We start from the raw sequence: 26,449 nt of genomic DNA, 5'->3' as shown, positions 1-26,449 counted from the left end.
AATTGTCCGAAGTGTCCGCCATAATGTCGCAGTCACGAAAAAAATCGCTGATCGCCGCTATTAGTAGTAAAATTTTTTTTTTAATAAAAATGCAATAAAAATATCCCATATTTTGTAAACGCTATAAATTTTGCGCAAACCAATCGATAAACGCTTATTGCGATTTTTCTTTTTATAACAAAAATAGGTAGAAGAATACGTATCGGCCTAAACTGAGGGAAATTTTTTTTGTATACATGTTTTTGGGGGATATTTATTATAGCAAAAAGTAAAAAATATTGAATTTTTTTCAAAATTGTTGCTCTTTTTTTGTTTATAGCGCAAAAAATAAAAACCGCAGAGGTAATCAAATACCACCAAAAGAAAGCTCTATTTGTGGGGAAAAAATTTTGTTTGGGAGCCACGTCGCACGACCGCGCAATTGTCTGTAAAGGGGCGCAGTGCCGAATCGCAAAACCTGGCCTGGGCATTTAGCTGCCTAAAGGTCCGGGGCTTAAGTGGTTAATTGGCTTGGGGATTAAGGATAGATAGGCCAGGAGCATTTCATCTGGGAAGTGATTGCCGTCGAATGTGATTAAAAAGTTTTTAGTCAGATTGGGGGCTAAGAGTAGCAAATTTTTTTGTAATAGGAGGAAAAACCATCTGGTCCCGGGGCTGTGGAGGTTTTAAGGGATTTAATTATTTGATTATTTCTGTATCTGAGCAAGGTGCGTTAAGAAATTATATTTGTTGTGCACTAAGGCAGGGTAATTGTATGTCATCTAGCCAGGTTTTTGAGGTTTGGCTGGATTGGGGTTGAAGGCCAGAAAGGAGATCTCTGTAAAAGGAAGAGAAAATACTTAAAACCTCTTGTGGGTGCGTGACTAGGTTGCCGGCCTGGTCTCCAAGTTTATAAACATGTGTTCTTGGTTCAGTTTTTTGGCGAACCTGGCGGAGGGAGAATTGCTATGGAGCAAGAATTTAGCCATCAAGAATCTGAGGGACTTTTCTGTGTTGGCCAATAGAATAAGGTCTAAGGCTTGGCGTTTGACTTAAATCTGTCTAGTAAGCTCTTGGGATGGAGTATGTTGTAATTTATTGTAGAGATAATTTAGGTCCTTAGTAAGACATCGGATGTCTAATGCCGGGTACACACGAGAGGATTTATCCGCGGATACGGTCCTCCGGACCGTTTCCGCGGATAAATCCTCTGAGGATTTCGATCCGCTGGAGTGTACTCACCATCGGATCGAAATCCGCGCCGAATTCACACCGCGGTGACGTGTCGCGCCGTCGCCGCGATGATGACGCGGCGACGTGCGCGACGCTGTCATATAAGGATATCCATGCATGCGTCGAATCATTACGACGCATGCGAGGGATGGGTTCGGACGGATCGATCTGGTGAGTCTGTACAGACCACCGGATCGATCCGCTGGAGCCGATTCCAGCGGATAGATTTCTTAGCATGCTAAGAAATTTTTATCCGCTGGAAATCGGTCGGCCCGAAATATATCTGCGGATAAATATCCGCTGGATCGTACACACCAGCGGATCTATCCGCTGAAACCGATCCGCGGATCAATTTCAGCGGATCGATCCTCTCGTGTGTATGGGGCCTTAGTCTTTTCCTGTTTCTATTTGCGGCTAGGCTGATTGACTGTGCAGGACCGCTTTGTGAGCTACCCAAAGTATCGTGGGAGGGGTTTCATCATTCGTGTTTTCTGTGAAGTAGTTCTCTATGTGTGTAAATTGCATTGAGGGGTCAGTTAATATATGTAATGGTTATGCAGTAATGTCTGGCAGCTTACCTTGCTCTCCATGTGTTCATCTTAGAGGCCAGGCCCTCTCACCTGGCTGCCTTTATCATCTCTCCTCCCTGTATGGCTCCACCCCAGGCCATCCCAGGAACTCTATATTAACCATTGCACTGCAGGTCTGCCTTGCTGATCAATGTGTTTGTTGAGCATTGTGTGTTTGGGTTCCTGCTTGCCGTGTGCTACATTTATCTCTGTGTACCGATCTTGGCTTGTCCCTGACTACTCTTGTTTGCCTGTGACCCTGACCCTTGGCCTGTCCCTTGTTTATCTTTGTCTGCTTGTCGCCCCGACCTTGGCTTAACCCTTCTCTATCGCTTGTGTCCTGAGTGGCTGCTTCCCCTCTCTCCCAACGGAGCGTGACCTAGGGGACCCTGGGGGCCGCGACCTGGATTCAGTTGCAGCTAAGGCCATCCTCGCCACTAGAGACTCTGGTGAATACCAGCTGGATCTTAGACTCCGCGCCCTGCGGAATCTTGGGCTCAAGCTTCCTAGGGGATCCCTGTTTGAGCTCCAGTGGACCTGTCCTCCATATCCACTCTGTGGTCCATCCGCAGCAGTCTGCCATAGGGTTCACTACCTTGTGGTGCACTCCTGACTCCAACGGGGTGCATCTGTCATCTGGCCACAGGTGACCTGACAGTTTGATCAGCCATGGACCCGGCCGATGTGCTGCTTCCCGCAGCCGATCCATTGCAGGGCATAGTCCACAGACTTGAGACTCAGGAATCAAATCGGACTCAGGTGATGCGATTCCTTCAGGATCTGGCTTCCCGCTTCGAGCAGCTCCAGGCCTCCTTGGGAACCCCGAATCGGCAACCTCAAGTATAACCAGCGGCTGCGCATATCACACCAGTCGCAGTGTCACACTCACTAAAACTGCCAGCTCCGTTCGGTTTCTCTGGGGACTCTAAGGCCTGCAGGGGGTTTCTTAGCCAATGCACTATTCATTTTGAGCTCCAGCCCCAAAACTTTCTGTCTGATTGGGCAAAGGTAGCCTATATCATTTCCCTTCTCTCCGGTGAAGCTTTAGCCTAGGCAGCCCCTCTCTGGGAACTGAATGATCCAGTGGTTTCTAGCCTGCCTGACTTCTTGAAACTTTTTTGGAATATCTTCGAAGAACCAGATTGTGTTTCTTCAGAGGCCAGCGCCCTTTTACGTCTCCGCCAAGAGTCTGCTTCTGTGGGACAGTATGCTCTTCATTTCTGCATACTGACGGCTGAGTTGAGCTGGAACAATGAGGCCTTAGTCGCAACCTTTTTGCATGGCCTTTCTGATAGAGTGAAGGATGAATTAGCAGGAAGAACCATCCCCACTGATCTGGACGAAGTTATCTCCTTATGTAACCAGATCGATATTCGCTTTCAGGAAAGGACCCTAGAAAAGTGGCGCCAACATTCCTTTGTCCTTAGTCAGCCTGAGCTCCCCTCTTTGACCCATGGAGCATCTCCTACCAGCTGAGGAATCCATGCAGCTGGGTCGGACCATGCTATCCCCCGAGGAACGTACTAGGCGCAGAACTCTAGGCCTGTGTCTCTACTGTGGGGACAAAGGTCATTTCGTGACACTTGCTCTTTTTGTCCACAAAAACGTTCAGGTCCAATACATCTGGAAAGTGTAGTATTTGACCCAGAAATATCACTTTCACCTTCTCGTCTTCTTCTTTTTGTGTTCCTTCATGTTGGTGCTTCTTCTCATTCGGTCTCGGCATATCTGGATTCCGGAGCCGCTGGCAATTTCATGGACTGGGAAATCGCATCGTCCATGAGACTTACCCTTTTGCCCCTCTCCACGCCATTGGTGGTCTTGGCGATTGATTGCACTGTTCTCCTAGGGGGCCCTATCAGCTTCCAGACACTCCCTGTTAAAATGTCAGTAGGGACACTTCACCAGGAGTGGATATCCTTCCTTATCTTGCCTAAGGCCTTAAAGGATCACTAAAGAAATTTTTTTTGTTAGCTAAATAGCTTCCTTTACCTTACTGCAGTACTGGTTTCATGTCCTTATTGTTAGTTTTTGCTTTGAAGTGGCTGTAATTCTGCTCTGATCTCCACACTTCCTGGTTGTCTTTTTCCTTATAATCATCATACTGGGAGCTTTTCACTGTAGGTCTAAGCTGTCATTGCTGTGTGTTTAAAACTTAACAGAACCAATCAGATTCATTTTAAAAACAAAACACTGCCCTGGATTTGTTTGTTTTTGTTCTGTGTGTCTCTCTAGTTCACAGGAACATGAAAACAGTTTAAAAGTAAACTAACCTGCAGGCACATTATATGATTGATTTTTTATCTATTTGTAATCATTTTTAAAAGGAATCAGTTAACTTTTATGTCTCTATACCCTGTAAACAGTCATTTCAGCACAACATTTTCCTTTAGTGACCCTTTAACTTCTATCGTTCTGGGACTCCCTTGGTTACCGCTCCATTCTCCGCATGTTGACTGGACTACTGGACAGATCCTGGCTTGGGGTTCCTCCTGTTCCTCGTCCTGCCTACCCAAGGTTGCCCCAAAAGAGGAACTTCCTGCTGCCACCATCCCAGTATATTTTGCTCTTCCTACTGCGTATAGTGATTTCTGGGATGTGTCCTGCAATAGTCAGGCTGATGTACGCTCTAAGTCATGTGGCACTCTGGATAAGGAGCCCACCTGTGAACCTGAGCTGATCATTCCCTCCAGTTTGCATAACCATTTACCTTTTGTCTGTCCCTAAATACCCTTGGACGCACAGCCAGGCTAGCTTGTCTGCAAGTTCTGCAGTCGCTACGCCTTGCGATGCGATTCAGGTAGTCGCTACACCTGACCATGCTATTCACTCGGTAGCTGTAGAGTATTGTAATGACTTCCATTATTCACATTGAATTCATAACTAGCCATAAGGGCTAAAATAACAAATAAACAAACAAAAAAGGTATAACAGTATCATGGCGACAAGAAATAACTTGTCAATAAAATATAAACATGTATCTAAAGGACAAATGTGTCCTATTCCTGCAAACCTGGTCAGGTGCGACACCCCCAAAGATGTGGATGCCGCAGTTAACCATGAGAGCAGGATGGGGGACAAACCAGCGGCGACAATGTAACAGGCGACTAAATCATATAAACACCGAAGTGCATGCAATTTCGGACAGGGGATAGGAGAGTATATTTCCAAAACCACTAATTCAACCTGGAAGATAAGAACAGAGGAAAAGCAAACAAGATAAAGCAATGTCATCAATGCGTCACCAACAGTGGAGGACAAAAAGAGCGAGAAGTGATATAAGACAGCTCAAATGATTTTCTCCACTAATCCAAAAACTACAAAAAAAGTGGATCAAAATTTTCTTACGGGTCAGGATCAAAGGATCATCTGGGATTTGAAACTTGGAATACCAGGCTCACTGGTGCAGTCCAAAACCTGTCGAAAGAAAATTTAATAACAAGTAACCAAAGACTAAAATTCAGTCTTAAAAGTGACCAAGAGCCTTGGCCTAGGGGTGTAGACTTGTTGAGACTTAGGCCCCGTACTCACGACCAAACATGTCTGCTGAAACTGGTCCGCAGACCAGTTTCAGCAGACATGTTTGGCCGTGTGTTGGCCCGAGCGGACCATTTTGGGACGGATCGGACAGGTTTCCAGCGGACAACTGTTTCCCGGACTTGTTTTAAAACAGTCCGCTGGAAACCTGTCCGCCCGGACATGTACGGTCGTCTGTACAGACCTACCGTACATGTCCTGCCGCCCGCATCCCTCGCATGCGTCGAATGACTTCGACGCATGCGTGGAAGCATTTTTAAGGCGGCCCGCCCACGTCGCCGCGTCATTGTCGCGGCGACACCGCGTCATCGACGCGGCGACACCGCGGACACGCCCCGCGTAACATTTTGCTAAAAGGTAGGATGCACACGTTAGTCAGGATAAGGATATATTGCTAAAACGGGGATCAAAACAGTTGATCAAGGAGCTTGGTCTTAAAAAGATTGACGCCAACGCCTTTGGTCTCTTTGATTGCGTCTAAGACGGCGTGGACCATATTGGGGAAGATCTGGGGGTGGATGGGGGGCGGTTGTTGGGAGGTTTAGGATCCAGCAAGTCCAACTTGACCAACAACTCCTTGCCCTTTATCACATTGTAGACACGGGGGCAGATTCATCAATAGATACGACGGCGGATCTGTGAGATCCCACCGTCGGAGCTATGCGACTGATTCATAAGAATCAGTTCCGCATAGATCTCCCTTGGATCCGACTGGTGTAAGTGACTTACACCAGTCGAATCTTGGGCTGTAATCTCCCGCCGGCCGCTAGGTGTCGTCGCGATTTTTTACCCGTCGCATATGCAAATGAGGAAAACAGCCGATTCACGTCCGTACGCCCGCCCGTCGCTCGTTTTCTACGTCGTTTGCGTTCGGGTTTTTCCGGCGGATAGCTACCCCTGCTTCTATGAGGGGTAGCTAATGTTAAGTATGGCCGACGTTCCCGCGCCGATTTTTAAATTTTCTATGTCGTTTGCGTACCGCGATCGGGAATACCGATGGCCGCAAACGACGTACCCGCCGCAAACAATGACGTCGTAGTGACGTCATTTGGAGCATGCGCACTGGGCTTTTTCGCCCCGGCGCATGCGCAGTTAAATCGGCGCGGGAACGCGCCTGATTTAAATTGTACACTCCCCCTAGCCGCGGAATTTGCATTCCGCCGGGGGGAGTTAGGATCCGACGGTGCAGTTTGCGAGGTAAGTGCTTGATGAATCATGCACTTGCCTCGCTAAATTGCACCGGCGGATCGCAAACCAGGTAGATCTAGCGGATCTAAAGATCCGCAGATCTACATGAATCTGCCCCAGTATAGGTAGAGCTGTTGTGTGGAACGATGAGCTTAAATGGAAAACCTCATCTGTATTTTATTCTTGGGCAAAAGGTGGAGTTGCGCTAAAAAAATAAATAAATATGACTTATTGAGGTCATAAAAAATTTGAAAATAACTGTGGAAGTCCAAAAAATATTGAATAATTCTAGTGAAAAATTATATAGATAAAGTCCCATAAAATCAAATTCCATGTGGTGAACTATCACACAAGTGAAGGAAGATCTGGATCACAGCTCCCTGAAAATGCTGACCCTTACCGAATAATAAGATCCTAACGGATCAAGCCGAGCAAGTAACCAAACACCTGGGCTTTACAGGGGATCAGAGTAAAATTTACGATATAAAACAGCATAAAAATCCGGCCGGTAACAGAACGATTTGTCCTCAATCGCGGTGACGTCAGCACGTCTCCTCCCGACGTTTCGTCTAAGATAGACTAAGATAGACCATACCCCGTGATCAAGTCTATCTTAGTCTATCTTAGACGAAACGTCGGGAGGAGACGTGCTGACGTCACTGCGATTGAGGACAACTCGTTCTGTTACCGGCCGGATTTTTATGCTGTTTTATATCGTCAATTTTACTCTGATCCCCTGTACAGCCCAGGTGTTTGGCTACTTGCTCGGCTTGATCCGTTAGAATCTTATTATTCGGTAAGGGTCAGCATTTTCAGGGAGCTGTGATCCAGATCTTCCTTCACTTGTGTGATAGTTCTCCACCACATGGAATTTGATTTTATGGGACTTTATCTATATAATTTTTCACTAGAATTATTCGATATTTTTTGGACTTCCACAGTTATTTTCACATTTTTTATGACCTCAATAAGTCATATTTTTTTTTTTTTTTAGCGCAACTCCACCTTTTGCCCATATTTGTGTTTGTATAAACATTTTGAGTTTGCTGCTGTTTATAAGTGTATTAGATAAGCGCACTGTTTTCCACATTTCTGTATTTTATTCTTGCTGTTTGCAGGATATGGGTTACCTTCTTCATCCTGCGCCTCCTGTCTAAACTGGCTGGAGAAATGTCAGGATATATCTGCAGTCTCTTGCCATCTAGCTCAATGTTGGGGGTATTCCTTGAGGCATGCATGGTGTCTTCCTTGACTAGGAAATCTTTCATACACATATCCCTGGGTGGTTTGTCAGGTGTGGGCTTAGGGCGAAGAGCTCTATGAATTCTATCACATGTGAATGCAGATATTGGTTTGTCAGGCAGGAGGTTGTGAAGTTTTTTGGAGATGGTGGGCATAAGATCTGTGACAGTCTGTGGGACGCCACGCACTCTAATATTGTGGCAGCGATTTCTATTGTCCAGGTCTTCAACTTGTGCTTGCATGAAAGTAAAACTGTCAGCTAAAGTCTCGTAATCCTTTCTTAGGTCGTTGTGAGCCAGTGAGAGCTCATCATGTTTTGTTTCCAATATGTCAGTGCGATTGCCAATGCATGCAATCTCTCCTGAGAGAGGGCAGTGGTAGATTTGTGTACCTCGCTCTCAATTTTATCCACCAGCTTGTCAAATATGGCGAGTAGACTAGCATCCAAGTCTGCTTTGGATAGGGGAGTAGTGTACTCACAGTTCTCATAAGTAGAGAGGAGGTTCGGTGGGGACTTCTGAGACCACATGAGAGCTGGCACCGGCGACATCTTGTGCTTTCTAGCATCAGCGTCCAGGAGAAAGTTTGTCAGGTTATGTTGGGAGCGGCAAGAACGCCTATTCTTCCCCGCTGGCATGCACAGATGTTACCCACGGGGTGTTAGGTATTTTTGCCGAAATTTGTGCGGTGTAGCCCTGGGAATCTGGCCTGTTTTATCCGGGTCTGGCGGAGCTGTGCTCACTCACAACCTTTCTGCATCGCGCCGTGCATGCGCCCCCCCGATAGAGCTTCTATCTCACAAGCCCTTTGTCTTTTTTTAACCTCCCCTACTATGCAACTATGTAACTATGAGTCTCTATTTTTCTGCTATATAGCAGTGTATTGATCAGGCGGTTTGAGAAGCCCCTAACTTTCAGCAACTGCTCCTCAGAGGTCAAGCAGTGAGGTTCCACCTTTATACTTGGGACAACACACTGGGTATTGGGAGAGGAGATCCCATCGGGTTAGTAATATCCATGGGGGTTCCACAGCAAGTTCTTTTAGAATAGAGAACCACGGTCTCCAGGGCCAGTGTGGTGAAATAGGACTCAGCGAGGTGTTCTCTGTTTGGAGATTTCTTGGCACCGCTTGTGGGGGAAGGCATAACACTTGGTGAACCCCATTTGTGTTTTCTTTTGATGCAAATAGGTCCACTTGTGGGGTTCCTCATTTTTGTGTGATCATTCTGAACACCCCTTGATTCAACATCCAGTCGCTTTCCTTTAATCTTTAATCTTTTCTTGCTGAGGTAATCGAGCCACTTGGTTCAGTTCTCCTTTTAGATATACTGCTGATGGGGAAAGGATGTCCTCTTCTGCCCAGTTTAGGATTTCCTCTGCCAGGGGCCACAAGATTCTGCTCCTTGTTCCCCCTTGTTTGTTCAAGTAGGCAGCTACTGAAGAGTTGTCGGACCTGATCTGTACGTTTCTGGAAGTACCTGAGTGCTAGAATAACTACCCTCAATTCCTTCCATTTCAATGATCTCTTCATCTCTTCGTTTTACCACACACTTTGTGTTACCCGGGGGCCTAGATGCGCTCCCCTACGCTGCTTGCGTCTGTGGTCACAATCCGGGTGATTGGTGGGATCCACATCTGTCCCTCGGTTAAATTCTCTGACCTTCTCCACCAACATAAAGACCTCTTCACTTGTGTTGGTATATGCACTTGTGTGTTTAGCGAGTCTTGTCCATGATTCTATGTCTTCAAGATAAACATCTGTAGAGGGCAAAATTGTAATCCCACCCATTACATTCTGGGGGTGTAATCCCACCCCTGGAATTGCCGAGGTCAGTAGTCCCAATGCAGACATTGCCCCTCTTATTAAAGGATCACTAAAGGAATTTTTTTTTTAGCTAAATAGCTTCCTTTACCTTACTGCAGTACTGGTTTCATGTCCTCATTGTTCGTTTTTGCTTTGAAGTAGCTGTAATTCTGCTGTGATCTCCACACTTCCTGCTTGTCTGGCTCCTTATGAAAAAACTCATGGGAGCTTCTCACTGTGGTCTAAGCTGTGTGTCTAAAACTCCTCAGAACCAATCAGATTCATTTTAAAAACAAAACACTGCCCTGGATTTGTTTGTTTTTGTTTTGTGGGTCTCTTTACTTCACATAAACATGAATCCAGTTTAAAACCGAAAGTGAAACTAGAGGCACATTATATGATAGAATTTAATCTATTTTTATATTTTTAATCATTTTTAAAAGGAATCAGTTAACTTTTATGTCTCTATACCCTGTAAACAGTCATTTCAGCAACAAAATGTTTTTCCTTTAGTGACCCTTTTAAGCATGGTTGATTGTTCTGTAATATCTTCATTGCCTCTTGAATTTTTTGTACCCTTTTCCTTGGGTAAAAACTTTTTGTTGTGCTGAGTCTAGGATGTACCCCAGGTATGTAATTTGCTGGGTGGGGATCAGATTAGACTTCTCTATATTTAACAACTAACCTAGTTTTCATAGGAAATCTTGGGTGTACTTTAGAAATTTGGTTAACTTTTCTGAGATGTTTGCGAAGAGAAGTAGGTCATCTAAATAGGTGATGACATAGATGCCTCTGAGCCGGACTGTCACCAGGGCTTCTGCCATCACTTTTGTGAATATCCAAGGTGAGGAGGAAAGGTCAAATAGAAGAGCCTGGAACTGAAGGTGGAATGTTTCTTCCTTCTTTTATCGCTAGTCTTGGGTATTTCTGGAATTTTTGAGTGCTAAGGGATGTGCAAGTATGCATCTTTTAGCCATATAACAATTTGGGGGTAGTAGTGCTTTTACAGAAAATATTGAATCCATCCTGAACCTCTTGTAGGTAACTGACACGTTTTAGTGCCTTTTTAGATTTAGTATCAATCTGAATTTTCCTGAGGGTTTCTGAACCACGAACACGTGGGAGTAGAATCCCTTGCCTGCTTCCTCCTTTGGCACATAGCTTACTACCTTTTTGTATATTAATTGTATTAGTTCTCTTATGGCTTCCAATAGACCTCTGGCCTTTTCTCTGTTCCTTGGCAGTTCCGTGGGGTAAAACCTGTTCGGGGGGGGCATTTGAAAATTCCAAGCGATAACCCTGTTGCACAATTCTTAGTATAAATTGGCTTGAGGAGATTGCTTTCCATTGTGGGAGGAAGGTCCCCAATCTTCCCTCCCACCTTGACTAACTTGACACTGTTTGTTACAGGCTTGTACAGGAGGACGAAAAATTGCTCCTCCTTTGTCCTTTCCTCTCTGTCCCCAGGTTTTCGGCCCTAGGTGAGTCAAAGTGAGACCTTGCGTCCACTCTGGGCCTTTTTTTGCCTTGTTGTGGTTGTCCCCAGGTTGGTTTACGTTTTAGTGGAAATGCTTTATTTTTTCTTATCCGCTGTGCGATCCTGTACTCCAGTCCTGGTCCAAACTGTAAATGGAATCCCGCAGAGCTTGGCTTTAGAGGTGCCGTCCCCCTGCCAAGTCTTTAGCCACAAGGCTCGTCTTGCAGAATTGGATAAGGCCGAGGACCTTGCAACCACCCATACTGACTCAATGGATGCATCTGCATTTTAAGCAATGCCCTTGAGCGTAGAAAAGGTCAGGATCTGTTCTTTTGGTGTTTCTTCCTCAACGTGGGCCTGTATCTGAGAAAGCCGGAACACTACGTTTTAAGCTCCCAGTATAGAATCCCAAGATTTCTTGAGGGAGTCCATCCCTTTATCCATTGCATCGGATAGCACCCCCATATCTTCGAAGGCTAAATCTGTATGCCTCGAGATTTGCGAGAATGCTGCGTTTAGTTTAGGGGTTTTATTCCAAACTGACGCTGAATCATTCACAAATGGAAACCTTTTTAACTCTCTTGAAAAGAAGGGTTTCCTTTGCTGGCCCTGCCATTCCTTTTTTATTGCCTCTACTAGGAACTCATGGACTGGGAAGTTCTTCCTCTCTTGTTCTCCCAGGCCCTGGTACATTTGGTCGTGTAGTGAGAGTGTTTTCTTATTCGACTGAATACCTAGGCTGGCATGAATGGCCTCTAGGAGGTTTTCTACTTCCTCCCAGTGAAAGTTTATACCGGGAGGGTTTCCTGGAATCCCTTTCAAGAGCTTCCCCTACTGATTCCCGTGAGCCGCAGGCTGCACTGTCTGGCTACTCCTCTGCCTCCTCCATGGAGGCTTTTGGAGGGCCTGCACTCGTAGATGGTATTGGTTGCGTTTTTGATAACGCTACCTGCTGAACTGGCAGAGAAGCAGACTGAGGCTGTGGGATCTGAATACCCACAAAAAAAAGTTTTAAACGATTGAAAGGTGTTAGCAAGTTCTTTAACTGAGGCTGCTAAATCTGTATGCCTCGCTAACTCACTACTCCTAAACGAATTTGTCAATACGTTCCTTACTTAAAGTTTTTCCAGAGGAGTCCTTAAGTGTAGCTTTACACAAGGGGCACTTTCTTTTTTGAACTATGAGGTGGTCCGGGTTTGTCTGTTTTGCTCTGCAAGACATAAACAGAGCGTATATCAGACATGAATACATTTACATCCCTTCCCTGCCAGTTAATGCAGGGGCACAGCTTTAAGACATAAGGGCTTCCCTCCCCAGGGGCCCATGTTCCTCCCCTCTGGCACCAAGGGTGTGGTCATATGATAAGGGGAGGCCCCCTTACCTTGGAGTGGCTGGAGCTGGCTTCTGCTGGAGCAGTTTGGTTCCCCTCAGCTTCTTTCAAATTTCCTTTGCCGCCACTGGAGCCTGTGCTGTTTCTCCAGCCCACGCCTGGCCCCCTTTCAAAGTTCCATGGCTGGAACTGGAAGCTGTGGGTCAGCCGGAGGTGTCGTCCCTTCCGCTGGAAATGACGGCACCTGCCACTTGGCTTCAATGTGGCCAACAAGCCCCACGCGGTTGTCGCTTCACTCCACACCGGCTGACTGTAGGCTTGGTTCCGTTGCGGGGCCGCACCTCCTTCCACTGCCCTCAGTATTTTATAAAAAGCGGGCCCCCCCCCCCCCCCGGCGCTTTTCTCTTCTCCTCAGAGAAGCAGAGGGTGGCGATTTCTTCAGCTCAAGTCTCCTGGCTTTCTGGCTCTGGTTACCCTGTGATGTCTCCCCACTGGAAGTAAACACCAAAAACTGAGGAGCCAGCAGGGGAGGAAAAAATTTAAAGATGGCTGGCACAGTGTTTCCTACAGAGGGGAGGAGCCAAGGTCTCTCAGGTGGCTGTCCTGAAAGACGATTAGGGGAAAATAAACTTGTGTTATTTTTTGTTTATTTCTGTGTGCCAGTAGGTCAGAACATTTTGTTAGCTTCCTATGTATTCGTTTAAAAAAAAATATAGAAATATTATTTTAAATATTGTAATAGATTTGTAAAGAAGCTGTAATGAAGTAGTACGTATTCTGTATAGGTGCCATCATAGATTAACCTAAAAAGGGAATATAAGGAGACCATGTATGTGTTGTTTGTATGTTAATGTATAAATGTAATAGTGTTACTATTGTCTTTTAAAAAAAAAAAGCCTAATAAAAAAACTTAAAAAAAAAAAAAATAAAAAAAAGAAGCTGTCTATCTCTGCTCATATATTTCCCACATATACCCCTAAAAATTGAAGACTCTTTTCAATCTGAATTATAAGTGTTCCTGGCTGCCTTTTTGTCAGTTTGGGGACAATGAGGCTATAATAGTACAGGTCAGAGGGTAGGGGGATGCTTGTTAATTTGCAGTGTGCTCCAAGACTCAAGGCCTTGAGCTTAGACCTGTAAATCTTTACAACTAGTACATTGGAGAGATAATAAACAGTTTTTTGAAAATATATTTTCTCTTTCGTTCATTGACGGACACAACACTTAAATCTTGACCTTAGGGTTATATCGCCACCTTCAGGAGAGGACTAGGCAGAATATGTTAAAAACAGCAAAACTGCATTGAACCGCCTAGGGGGCGGTCCTACTGGCTATAACCCCTCACACAGCAGCTCAGTTTTTTTTTCTGCCTATTGTAGAAGGACCTGGCTCCCAGTGGGGACGGTTGGTCCTGGAGATTTTTTTCATTTTTTCTGTATTTTTGATTCCTGTAATCTATGATCAACAGCCAGCCAGGCTGGGTGACAGGCTGGATAATATAGATCCTGGTAGTCTCCCCAGCCTGGCCATTGAGCGTGAGCAGGCCCTAGCTACACAAAACACCCTGTCTGAAACCAGGGGTGGCCGGCTGAGCTATATGCTCCAGGGCACGCATATGACCGGGCTACTGCTGTCCGTGTCAGTGTGCCCTGGCCGACAGCCACCCCATACCGCTCGGGTGATGGGTCTGTCCGGAATGCGTCCAGCAGTCCCCACAGAAGGGGTAAGTATGGTTCCACCTGTCTCTGCAGGATGGAGCAGCTGGGCATTCCCTGGGAGGTTGAATTGGGGGTCTCTCATTCTCCTTTTCTCTCCCTGTCCTTTCCCTCCTCCCCATACTTGGGCCGCTGTGCTTCTGGTCGGGGATCTTCCGGGGGGCTCAATGTCCGGTGGGGGGGGCTGTGTTGGGTTCAAAGAGAAGGGGGTTGTACTACACTAGGTAGTGACATGGCGGACTTTCCAAAATGGCCAAAATTGGCCAAAATGATTATAACTTGAAGTTCACGATGAATTCAAGCATGATCGAATTGGCCTTCCTAGACGTAACCATTTATACCTCCGAGGATGGTAACTTAAGTACATCTCTATATCGGAAGCCTACGGCTGGAAACACCATCCTCCATGCCAGCAGCGCTCACCCCAAGTCCTTAGTCCAGAGCATACCGTTTGGACAGTATTTACGACTCAGACGAAACTGCTCAGACGACCAAAAATTTAAATCTGAGGCAGATCTTTTATACACAAGACTGAGAGGAAGGGGATACAGTAAAAATTGTTTAAAAAAAAGCTTTTGTTAAGGCCAACGGCAAATTAAGAAGTGATCTCTTATCACGCAGAAACAAACCAACCAACCCAAACACTACCAGAGTAATTACAACATACTCTAACCAACATGTAGAAATACGGAAAGTAATACAGAAACACTGGCATCTATTAACATCTGACCAAGTGTTGGCAAAACATATTGGGCCAAGCCCTGAAATTACTTTCAGACGGGCTAGATCGATCCGTGACCATTTGGTCACAAGTAACTACACCAGATCAAGTGACAAAAAACGTGAGATACCAGGCCTATATCGATGCGGGGAATGCAATTTTTGCAGGTTCCTGCTAGTGGGTACCGACGTACAACTCCCTAATGGACAAAAACACACAATCAGGCAACATATTACCTGTCAAACAAAAGGAGTGGTCTATTTAATTCGATGTAAATGTGGAGGTTTCTATGTCGGTAAAACGATAAGACCCTTCTGGAAACGGATTAAAGATCATACCTATTATGCAACCAATGGCCTATTGAACACCACTATGGGCCACCACATAGCATTTAGACATAAGTATGAATCAGATGTGTTTAAGTTTACTGCCTTGGAGAGTATATATGAGGACCCGCGAGGGGGCAATTTTGACCAGCGGGTTTTGCAATGTGAAACACGTTGGATTCACAAACTACACGCTAATCAATTCCCAGGCCTTAATGATGCCCTAAGCTTTAAATCCTTTTTGTCTGCCTAGAAATTCTGTATCATCATTTTTAACCACTTTGCAGGCAAATATTACTTTCCTGCAAGTGGCTAACTTCTGAGGTCCCCTACCTTATCCTCCCTACGAATACCTCTATGACTAGCCCATTCTCCGACCTCTCTGCTCTTGTTTCACCTAAGAAACATGCTTATCCGTACAGGATAATAAGGAATAAACGTCCGTTATCCTTGACTGACCTCTCAGTCTATATAGATATTAACAAATTAGGCAAATAGGATGACATGGGACAAGTCATGTAATACTATTGTTTTTTATTTTATATTATTTTTTATATTTTTTGTATTTTTTCTAATTTTTGTTTTTTTCTTCCTTATAAACCAGTATATGTATATATAACTATGGATGTGAGATATAACAATCTGATCCTAATATTTCTTAATCAGGGAACGGATATAGTATGGAAATATCTAATTGTTGAAATATCTGTAAATACATTTCTGTTTTTAATTGTATTGACCGTCAACATGCAGCTGGGGCCTCAATCTCTGCCATTATTGGTTGTTTTAGGACGATTTTTTGTCCTGTTTTCCATCTGCCCTCTTGTGGCAAGTTGCAATTATTGCACCGACTGTGGATTTCAGTTGCGTTTATATAGCCATGACATACTAAAAGAATTATAGATTATAGATACATATGGATTTGATGCTGCTTATGCTGGCTGAGTGATTGTAAATGGGCACCTTCTGCTCTGGTTTTTTATTTATTTTTACTTCATTTTACCTCTTTACTTTTTTACATGCCATTGCTGGGCCATGACAGCAGTGTTGGCTCTTTGGATCTGTTTGTTTCTGGCTGTCTTTCTTTGGAGTGCGGTCTGTTGACACTACTCCCGGCCTTTTTCCGGTATCCAAGTGTGGGGGCTGGCGGGGCTCGATGCTGCGATCGTTGCCGCCATGCCCACGGCCACACCCAGCCCACTATGTACAATGGGACGGGGTGGGCACTTGTAACTTCACAGACACCGCCCTCTCAGACCGCCCGCGCTGTCATTGGCCACACTGCGGCGCCCATTGGATTGAGCTAACCTGGCCTGCATCAGCTGACTCTCCTTTCCCTCTGTTTATGCGCCGTTGATTCCGGCGCTCCGATGATGACGTCATCACGTCTTTCCGACGTGAGACGTGTCATCTATGAGTGCTGGCCTTTATAAAGCCAGTCTCACTCTCTCAACCCGGCGCGGAGCACAGGCTGCTACCCCCCCGGGACACATTACATCCGTTAGACTGCAAGGTAACATTCTTTACTTATAGCTTTCCATGCTCTATTTATCATTGCATTACTCTACTCCAATGGCTACCCTGGTTATATTTTATACAGGCTCTTAATCCTCCGGTCTGTCCTTTGCTGGACAATGCAGCGTGGCTGTCCTATATATCAGGAATCTATTTTCCCTCTAGGCTTTCTCCACCTGCCCTCTGCCTTGCTGGTCCCGGTTTTTGCTCTTCTGTTTTAATTTTCAGGTAAATGGGCTGCCTCTGCAATTTTGATATCTAGTATTTATCTGGTTTTTGCTTTTTTCCATATTCCATTCTTGCTAAATTATACACGGCTTTATATATATATTTACTTTTTTTTATTCTAGAATCAACAACTTACTTTTGCTGTGACCCCTTTACATCACTAGGAGATTCTCTTTTCTCCTCCCATTGGGGTAGGTTTTCTTTCCATCTGTCCAAGCCAATACACTAGCATGCATTTATACATGCATATAGTATTTGTGTATATATATATATACTTTATGTTTTCGGTTATTTATATTTGTCCTAACAGCTTACCAACGCATCACCTGGTACCTCTTTACCTGTGATCCCAATGATCCGTGATGAATTGGATGGCCACAAACCGACTGGTATTTTTTGAGTCTTTTGTTGCATGTTGCCTCTCAATATTTTTATGTGAATTATATTTCTATGTTGTTTGTATGTTACAAATGTATATTTATTTTCAGACATATACAAGTAGCAATATCTCCTTGTCATAAAATCTCAAAGCTCGTCCCGAAGAATCCGCGAGGCGAAACGCGTCGGCGAGATAAATATATTGCTTTATATGTTTTTATGTATTTTTCTCAACATTTATTGAAATTTATTTGTATATTTGCATTTTTGTAATTAAATTTATTTTATATAACCTAAAGTGTCCCTGTGATTGCCCTTGAAAGTCCGCCATGTCACTACCTAGTGTAGTACAACCCCCTTCTCTTTGAACTACCATTTCGGATGTGGGCTAATGTGAGTGCTTATATGTTATTCCCCCTCCCCCTCTTTTGGGCTGTGTTGGGTGTTGGGGATCCGCTGTTCTTTTAACTAATTTTAGTTGTGGGGTGTTCTGGTGTGCACATTGTGGGGGCCACCGCGCGGAGGGTCAGCGTGGTGGCACCATTTTCCTTTTTTTTATTTTTTTATTTCAGTCAGGAAGATTCGGCTGCCATTTTCCTGTGGTTCTATTTAGGAAGTTTGGTGGCCATCTTCCTGTAGCCTTGGACATGAAGTCAGGCGGCCATCTTTTCGGCGCCCTCAGACGTTTTTCTTACTGAGGCGGCCGGCTGCCATTTTCTTGGAGTCTCAGCTTGGTTTTTGCCTCTAGCGCTGGCTATCCCTCTGGAACGGCGCAAATTGAACAGAACATCTCATGAGGGGAGGCGGACAGCGCAGCGCAGTACCTGCACTAGGGTGGTCCTTCGGTCAGTGACAGCTAGGGGGGTGGACCTTTTGTGTAGCTGGCCTGCGGTCCCTAACGGGTGTCAGGCGATTAGGGTCAGCATGGCGTCAGAAGCTGGTGCTTCTTCCCCAGACATGCCTGCGGTGGCAATCTGCTCCCCTGCACCTGCAGTGCCTATGGACGCTTTGTTGGTGGTCCTGGGGTTCTTTGTTGCCAGGGTGGAAGCAGCGTGCAGGCACAAGAGGGGGGGGGGTACAAAATGCCCCCCGTCGTTTTCTGGGGGAAAGCGCTGATTCAGATTCGGGCCTTGCTGTGGCAACCGGCCCCTGTTCAGACGTGCCAGAGGATGCAGACCAGGACCATTCGGACAGTGAGAATGACTCCGTGTCCGGGTTAACGCAGTAAAGGGCGCTTGTAGGAGCACTTATCACAGCGCTGCGGGATACCCTAAAAATGGAGATACAGCTGGGTCATCTACAGAGGTGTTGTTCCCTTTTGGGTCCCACAAGCCAGCCTGCACGGCTAAGGTGTTTCCCTACCTAACTTACTTTGATAAGTTTATTTACAAAGAATTGGGAACGCCCGCAGCGGGCCTTTTCGGTCTCCCCGATTGTGGACCCCCCGGTATCCAGCTTGAATAGGGTAACCACGATTCTGGTGGAAGGGACCCCTGCCTTTAAGGACCCTGCCGATATAGAAGGGCCGAGGTGGTTACCCGGTCCATGTTTACGGTGGAGGGGTCAGCATTGCGGCCAGTGTTGGCCATGGCCCTGGTGTCCCAGAGACTTACTGAATGGGCAAAAATTATGCAATATGAGTGGGAAAAGCAACAGGTTTCCCTGGTGTGCGTGGAACTGGCAGACCAGTTGGTGCATGGTCTTAAGAATGTCTGCGATGCGGCCTTAGATACGGCCCCCTTGCTTTCTAGAGCCTCAGTATCTGCTGTGGTGCTACGGCGCCTGATTTGGTCTGTGCAAAATGCTGTTCTGCGGACCAGGCATCTAAGAAGGCTCTGGCGAATTTGCCCTTCCAGGGAGAGAGGCTCTTTGGAACCTCGCTGAATGACATTATTAAAAATGTTACTGGGGGTAAGAGTACATTGCTCCCACAATCCAGAAAGGGTAAGGAGCCTCGCCGCAGGCCAGGACCTTCCTTTTCTGCTCAGAAGCGTTTTTTTTCGTCCGCCCGGGACGGCGGGTAAGCACTCCCAGACAGACAAGGTGTCCACTGAGGGACAGATGCGTCCCTGGTTTCGCAAGCCTAACAAACCTGCAAACAAATCTGCAATATGAAGTTTTGCCCCTGCCCGGCTCTCAGGTGGGGGGGGGGCGGGTCGCCTTTGGGAGTTTACAGCTCGGGGGACCTCCCTGCTTTCCGACCAGTGGGTCTGCGAAGTGGTTTCTTCAGGATACAAGATCTCTTGTCCACCAAGCAAGTTTTTTCCCCTCAAACCTTCATCTTCTCCTGGCTCGTCGGGAAGCCTTGTTGGGGGCAGTGCAGGACCTGTTGCTGCACGGGGTGATAGTGCCGGTACCATCGCAGGAAAGGTTCCAGGGATTCTACTCCAATTTGTTTGTAGTCCCAAAAAAGGAAGGGGTCTGTCCGATTCTGGACCTCAAGGCCCAGATTTGTAAAGGTGAAAAGATTCAGGATGGAATCGGTTCACTCTGTGGTTGCTGCACTCCATCCGGGGGATTTTTCTGGCGTCCCTGGATATCAAGGACACATACTTGCATGTCCCCATATGCGTCAGGCATCAGAGGTTTCTGCGCTTTGCGGTCGGGGAAGAGCACTACCAGTTTGTAGCTCTCCCTTTTGGCCTGGCTTCGGCACCAAGGGTTTTCACCAAGGTGCTCGTCCCGATACTGGCTTTACTGAGAAAGCATGGAATCGCTATCGTGGGCTACCTGGATGACCTCCTTCTGAGAGCAGCTTCAGTCTCAGAATTGGAGGAGGATGTGGCGATAGCCAGTCAGACTATTCGGGAGTTTGGTTGGGTTCTGAACCTCCAGAAGTCGGTGTTCGTACCGACTAAACACCTTGCGTACCTGGGCTTGATTCTGTACTCCTCAGAGGCGAGGGTCTTTCTCCCTTCGAACAAGCTGCAGACTCTTCAGGCTGCGGTTAAGCTGTTGACGTCCCACAAGTGGTCGTTGCTGCGTTTTTGCATGCGAGTCCTGGGTCTCATGGTAGCCACTTTTGAGACGGTACCGTATGCGAAATTCCACACTCGAGTCTTGCAAAAGGAGATCCTGTCCAAATGTGTGAAATCTCCTTTGTCTCTGGATTGTCGGATTCAGGTGAGCCACCTAGTCAGCCACCTAGTCAGGGAATCCCTGGTCTGGTGGCTGAGGTCTCCGGCCCTTCAATCCGGGAAGTCGTTCCTTCCTTTTCATTGGACGGTGATCACGACGGATGCCAGCCTGACCCGGTTGGGGGGGGGGGGGGAGTTTGGGGTGTACAGTCGGCACAGGGTCGCTGGACGCAGGAAGAATCCCGCCTGCCGATCAATGTGCTGGAACTTTGGGCGATCAGGCGGTGCCTCTCCACTTGGTCACAGAGGCTGTAGAGACGCCCAGTCACTGTCCAGTTGGCCAACGCCACGGCGGTGGCCTATGTCAACCATCAAGGAGCTTGGCTGCAGCATTGGAGGTCGCTCACATCCATGGGCAGAGCGGCGCGTGCCGGCTCTTTCGGCCGTGTACATTCCGGGTGTAGAAAACTGGCAGGCAGACTATCTAAGTCGCCAGATGCTGGACCAAGGGGAATGGTCGCTACATCCGGAGGTCTTTCGACTCCTTTGAGATGGGGCATGCCGGATGTGGATCTCCTGGCCTCTCTACTCAATCGAAGGTTTTGAGGTTTGTGGCCAGGTCCAAGGATCCCTGGGCGGACGCGTTGGTAGCTCCTTGGGAGCATTATCGACTGATTTATGCCCCCCCCCAATAAGACTTTACGGAAGAGTCTGCTTCGAAGAGTGGAGACCGAGGGGATTCTGGTAATTCTAATTACCCCAGATTGGCCTTGGCGTCCCTGGTATGCCAACATAGTGCGAATGGCGGCGGATGTTCCTTGGCGACTGCCGATGCGAGAGGACATTCTGTCGCAAGGCCCTATACTTCATCTTGCTTTACAGTCCCTGGCTTTACGGCGTTGCTGTTGGAAGTCAGTTGCTAAGGGACCGAGGTCTGTCAGATTCGGTAATCTCTACCATGCTGAAGGCACGGAAGTCATCATCGCACATGGAATGCCTACAGCTCTGTGTGAGGAAATGGGATGGGGTACGTGTACGTATTTGATTCCAGAATCAATGTTTTTTGCAGCGGGGAGCGGATCAGAAACTTGCCTTAAAGGGTCACTAAAGGAATTTTTTTTTTTTTTTTTTAGCTAAATAGCTTCCTTTACCTTACTGCAGTCCTGGTTTCATGTCCTCATTGTTCGTTTTTGCTTTGATGTTTCTGTAATTCCTCTCTGTTCTGGACACTTCCTGGTTGTCTGTTTCCTGATCACCACAGTACTGGGAGATTTCTCACTGTGGTGACTAATCAAGGAGGTGTGATTACTGTGTGTCAGCACCAATCCAGTTTTGTTTTACAAAGCATCACTGCCCTCTATTGGCTCTGTCTTTGTACATCAGAGAACCAGGAAACAACAGCAAAAACTAACTAAACTAAACTGTAGGTACATTATATGATTGGTTTTTATCTATTTTTAATCATTTTTAAAGGGAAATCGGTTAACTATTATGTCTCTATACCCTGTAAACAGTCATTTCACAAAAAAAAAAAAAAATTCCTTTAGTGAACCTTTAAGCACCATTAAGGGGCAGATATCAGCCTTGGCTGTTCTTTTTCAGCCTTGGCTGTTCTTTTTCAGCGACCCTTGGCGGCTCATTCATTGGTGATTATGTTTGTGCAAGGGGTTCGACATGTGGCCCCTCCAGTAAGGCCACTGCTGCCTCCCATGGGATTTAAATCTGGTGCTCTCGGTGCTTCAGAAACTGCCGTTTGAGAACATTAGGGAGATCCCCTTATTGACACTCTCTCAGAAGTTAGCCTTTCTGGTGGCTATTACATCTGCCAGGAGGGTTTCTGAGCTGGTAGCCTTGTCTTGCAAGTCTCCCTACCTTATCCTCCACAGGGATAAGGTGGTGCTACACCCGCAGTCCTCATTTCTTCCTAAGGTTGTTACGGTGTTTCATCTGATTGAAGACATTGTGCTTCCATCCTTGTGTCCTCGGCCGTCGCATCCCAAAGAGGTTGCTTTGCATCCCTTGAATATGGTTCGGGCTCTGCGGGTGTATCTGTCTGCTACGGCTCCGTTTCGGAGGTCAGACTCACTGTTTGTGTCAGTAACTGGTCTGAAGAAGGGCCTGGCGATCTCGTCGGCCACATTTCTCGTTGATTAGAGAGATCGTGATCCAGGCCTATGCCTTGAAAGGACGGATGCCTCCCTTTCCTGTCACGTCACATTCGACCAGGGCAATTGGTGCCTCCTGGGCTTTCCGACATCAAGCGTCCGTTTTTCCCAGGGGTGTAAGGCGGCGACCTGGTCGTCCGTTCACACGTTCACTAAAATTTACAAGGTTGATGTGAGTGCATCTGCGGATACTTCCTTCAGCCGCAAGGTTTTGCAGGCGGCTGTTTAAGGTTGCAACTTTACCGTTGAGGAGCTCTGGTTGTTATGGGGGGAGTTTTTTTGTTTGTTCCCACCCCTCGTTTTTTGACACTGCTTGGGGATGTCCCTAAGGTCAAGATTTAAGTGCTGTGTCCGTCAATGAACGAAAGAGAAAATAGGATTTTTGTACTCACCGTAAAATCCTTTTCTCTGAAGTTCATTGACCGACACAGCACCCACCCCTCCTTTTTCTGTTTGTACTGCTTTTTGACGAACTGAGCTGCTGAATGCAGTGTGATGGGTTATAGCCAGTAGGACCGCCTCCTGGGCGGTACTGTGCAGTTTTTCTGGCTTTTTTCTACGGCGAGTACAAAAATACTATTTTACTTTAGTTCTAATAATTATGCTGCTACCTTCAGATAAATGCACACTGGCAAACAAAAATGTCAGGACCCCCATGCAAGCGATCCCCCCCATGCAAGCAATCCTCAGTTCTTTGCTACTGTCCTTAGGCAATGGATGTCTCTTTCTATATTGAGGGGAATTGTTTTTTGTCGATGTATCGTTTCTGGATTTCTGCTCACTATAATTTAGGTCACATATTGTATACCTCACAGTTTGTCATTCTCAAAAGCAGTCCAACTCATTTTGACCACTGTTTAATTTTCATGGAACGGATTCACTTTCAAATGAGAGTTTTATGCTTCTCTACTTTTACCAGAGCCTTCATACACCTTTCCATAATCTGGTTCCAGTTATGGGAATTACAGCCAACATCTTACTAACCGTGTTGTTCAACTTTTTTTTTTTAATATTTATTATTATTGATCCCATCAGTGTATAACGTTGTACTTCATGCAGATTTGAACTTTATACTGGACCTTCTACTGGATACTTTACATTTTATACTGTATGTCATTGTACAGAATACAGAATCTCTTAATCCGCTATATTCCAAGCTGCATAGAGAGGCTGAGAAAATAAAAAAATGGAAATCTGTTATTGAACTTGAAATGAAGGAAAAGGAATCAAAACTACAGGAAAAAAGAAAACTGTCAGATGCTCAGCAAAGGATCATTAAAGAGTTGCAAGTAAGTAGAGGCAGCAGTTGTGTATTTGTACATGGGAATTGAAGTCAATAAGAAAATAAGTTTCATGACATTGTATTAATTGTGGAATAATTTTTTATTTACACACATTTTTTTCTGACGTGAATGTAAGCTGAACCAAATGATACTTTGTTTAAAAGTAACCCCTCATTATTCACTTAAAATGAATAGCAAGAAGTAGCTTGCATTAAACTGCCAATACAGCTGAAGGCACTATAGACAGGTTAATGAATAGAGAGGGCAACAAAAATAAAATGAGTGAATGAGAAAGGTGAAGGTAAAGTGTATGTAAAGCCCAAACTTTATTTTTAGCCTATTGGTAGAAAATGGAAAGCTACTTGTCATGGACCTTGAGATATTAAAGTGTTTCTACTTGACATATGTTACACAGGAGAGGGACATTCAATGCAAGGCTTTTGAAATGCTAAGTGGAACCAGCTTGCGAAATACCTTTTATTGTGTTCTGCAGGTTAAGAGCGGGTGTCGGAGTCAGGCCGTCTAGCTGGAACCAGGTTATTGTGTACATTGATTACCCCCTGGGGCTTCTGTCTCAATACACAAGTCTTTCTATCCAAGCTATTGGACCAATCCCTGTTGACAATTTCAAGTCCTCATTTGCATGGTCAAGGGGGACCTGAGTGAAGACTGGATATACTTTACAATTGACCAATAGGAAAGCGGTTGTTGGGAGTGGGATGTTCCAAAATTCTGTATAAAAGTGTGCTGTGTACTTGAAATAAAGAGTCCTGTTGGAACTTACATACAGCCTGCCTGGTGTTTGTTCTCAATGGGTCCGAATGGCACATAGCTGTAATTCGGATCCCGGAACCTTGGATGACTGGACCATCAGACGTTGCAATCTGCAAGCTGACTCACTGGTAGCAGAGGAGTGTCGGGAGAGCAGGACCTGGGCGAGAAAGGATCTCGTCACATTGGTTGGCAGCGGTGGGATTTGCTCTCCAGTTACTGGGACAACTCCAAACCACCACCATGAATGACCAGCTATGCAGCCTGGAGGAGAACCATGCTAAAAGACTTGCTTGAGAGCCGTGGAGGGACCGGTGGGAAGAACAAGGCCACCCTGATCATTGCGCTAGCCGAGATGGATCAGAGGGATGGTGATGCAGGACCCCGGTCAGTTGAAGACTTGTTCCAGCAGCGAGTTCAACAGCGGTTGGCATTATATGGTGCGAACCCATCAGAGACCGCCATACAGAATACCATTAGAGACCTCCAGCGGCAGGATGAGAGAGAACGAGAGCGACAACAGAGAGAACGAGAGCGGCAACAGGAGCTGAGAATTGCAGAAATACGGCGATCGGTGACAACGCCTAAAGAAGCAGCACCAAATGAAAGAAGAGGAGAGGTACAGATATCAGTAACCATGGAAGAGGAATTCAGAAGGAGGTTGCGAGAGAAGCAGATACAGCGCAGAGGACCAGTATCAGAGGAGGTCCTGCTTGGATGGTCTGATTCGATCCGCTGCGAACTCTGGAAAGAAGCGCTAGCCCGCGAGCAGCGACACCAGGGAAAAGCTCTCCCCTCCATCCATGTAAGGTACTGGTCACAGTATGAAGTACGGATGCTGTTATTGGGGGAACAACCAAAGCAGGAGTGGACAGCAGAGTTAAGCAGGCTGATCCGGGAAGAGATGCGGTTGGACGAGAGCTACAGAGCCCTCCGGTGGTATGTAGTCCAAGAGTGCCCGTGGTCAGCGGATGACAGCCCCACGGAAGGCTTTGACTATGATGGCCTGGGATTGTTGTATTGGAGGATGTCCAGGGATCCCAACTTTGGGAGCGATCGGGAGTGGCGTTGGGAGGAAATAATGGAGCACAGAGAGCGAAGACTGAATGTCCCGGAAGTGCACTGGTTACAGGAAGATTTGGAATTCCTGGCCGCTCAAGAATGGGAACTGGAAATCACCTACAAACAGCTGCTAGACTCCGCTCAGCAGCAGGGTGAGGTTCCCTTTACCTGGGACTATGAGGAAATATCAGCTGACAGTGATGAAATCCTGGCTGATGAATCAGCAGTGGAAAATCGGGAGCTTGCCATTCCCAAAGCTGAAGTGCTGACCGCACGGCCGAGCTCTGCTAACCTCTGCTCAGTACCCATAGCATCTTCTGGGTTCCATGGACAGGAGATGGTGAACCTCTATCCCCAGACACCAGTTGTAGAGACAGGGGATTTGATAGACTTTTCTGCTGAGGAAGAACAACCTGGGGAGCCTCCAGCAGAAGAGCTGGTATCAGGGCCAAACTTCACTGTGCTCTGCCCAGCACCAAGGGCAGTATTTGTGGAGTTACAAGGAACTTCCCCAGCTGAAGCGCTGGTCACAGGACAGAGGGATCAAGACCTCTGCCCCACCCCCGTGGCAGTTCCGGAGGCTCAGGGTGAGAAGATGGCAATCACTCCCCAGCCACAGATTACAGAATGTATGGACTGTTCAGAGGATGTTATGGATTATGCACCCCCAGCAGAAGTGCTGGCAACAGGGCAGAATGCTAGCCATCTCTGCCCAGCACTGGGACCAACTGTGGAGTTCCAGGGAGCCGGGGCGGTTGGCCCCCCTCCCCAGCAACAAGCTGAGGTAGTAAAGCTGTTACTCCCAGCTGAATCACTGGCAGCAGGGCAGGATGCTACTGGCTGCTGCACA

General features: G+C 46.5%; 1 protein-coding gene across 2 annotated transcripts in view; it reads left to right on the top strand.

Annotated features, from left to right (window-relative positions):
- LOC120927019 (synaptonemal complex protein 1-like) overlaps nt 1–26,449 on the top strand; it is a 141,988-nt gene that overhangs the window by 69,449 nt on the left and 46,090 nt on the right. For both annotated transcript variants that reach the window (XM_040337415.1, XM_040337416.1), the window contains exon 5: nt 23,608–23,772. In XM_040337415.1, coding sequence (XP_040193349.1) covers nt 23,608–23,772 — 165 coding nt within the window. The remainder of the gene's footprint in view (nt 1–23,607; nt 23,773–26,449) is intronic.

The sequence above is a fragment of the Rana temporaria genome, chromosome 2 (assembly GCF_905171775.1).
Source record: "Rana temporaria chromosome 2, aRanTem1.1, whole genome shotgun sequence".
Classification (NCBI taxonomy): Eukaryota; Metazoa; Chordata; class Amphibia; order Anura; family Ranidae; genus Rana; species Rana temporaria.
This window is presented reverse-complemented; position numbering and strand designations above follow the sequence as displayed.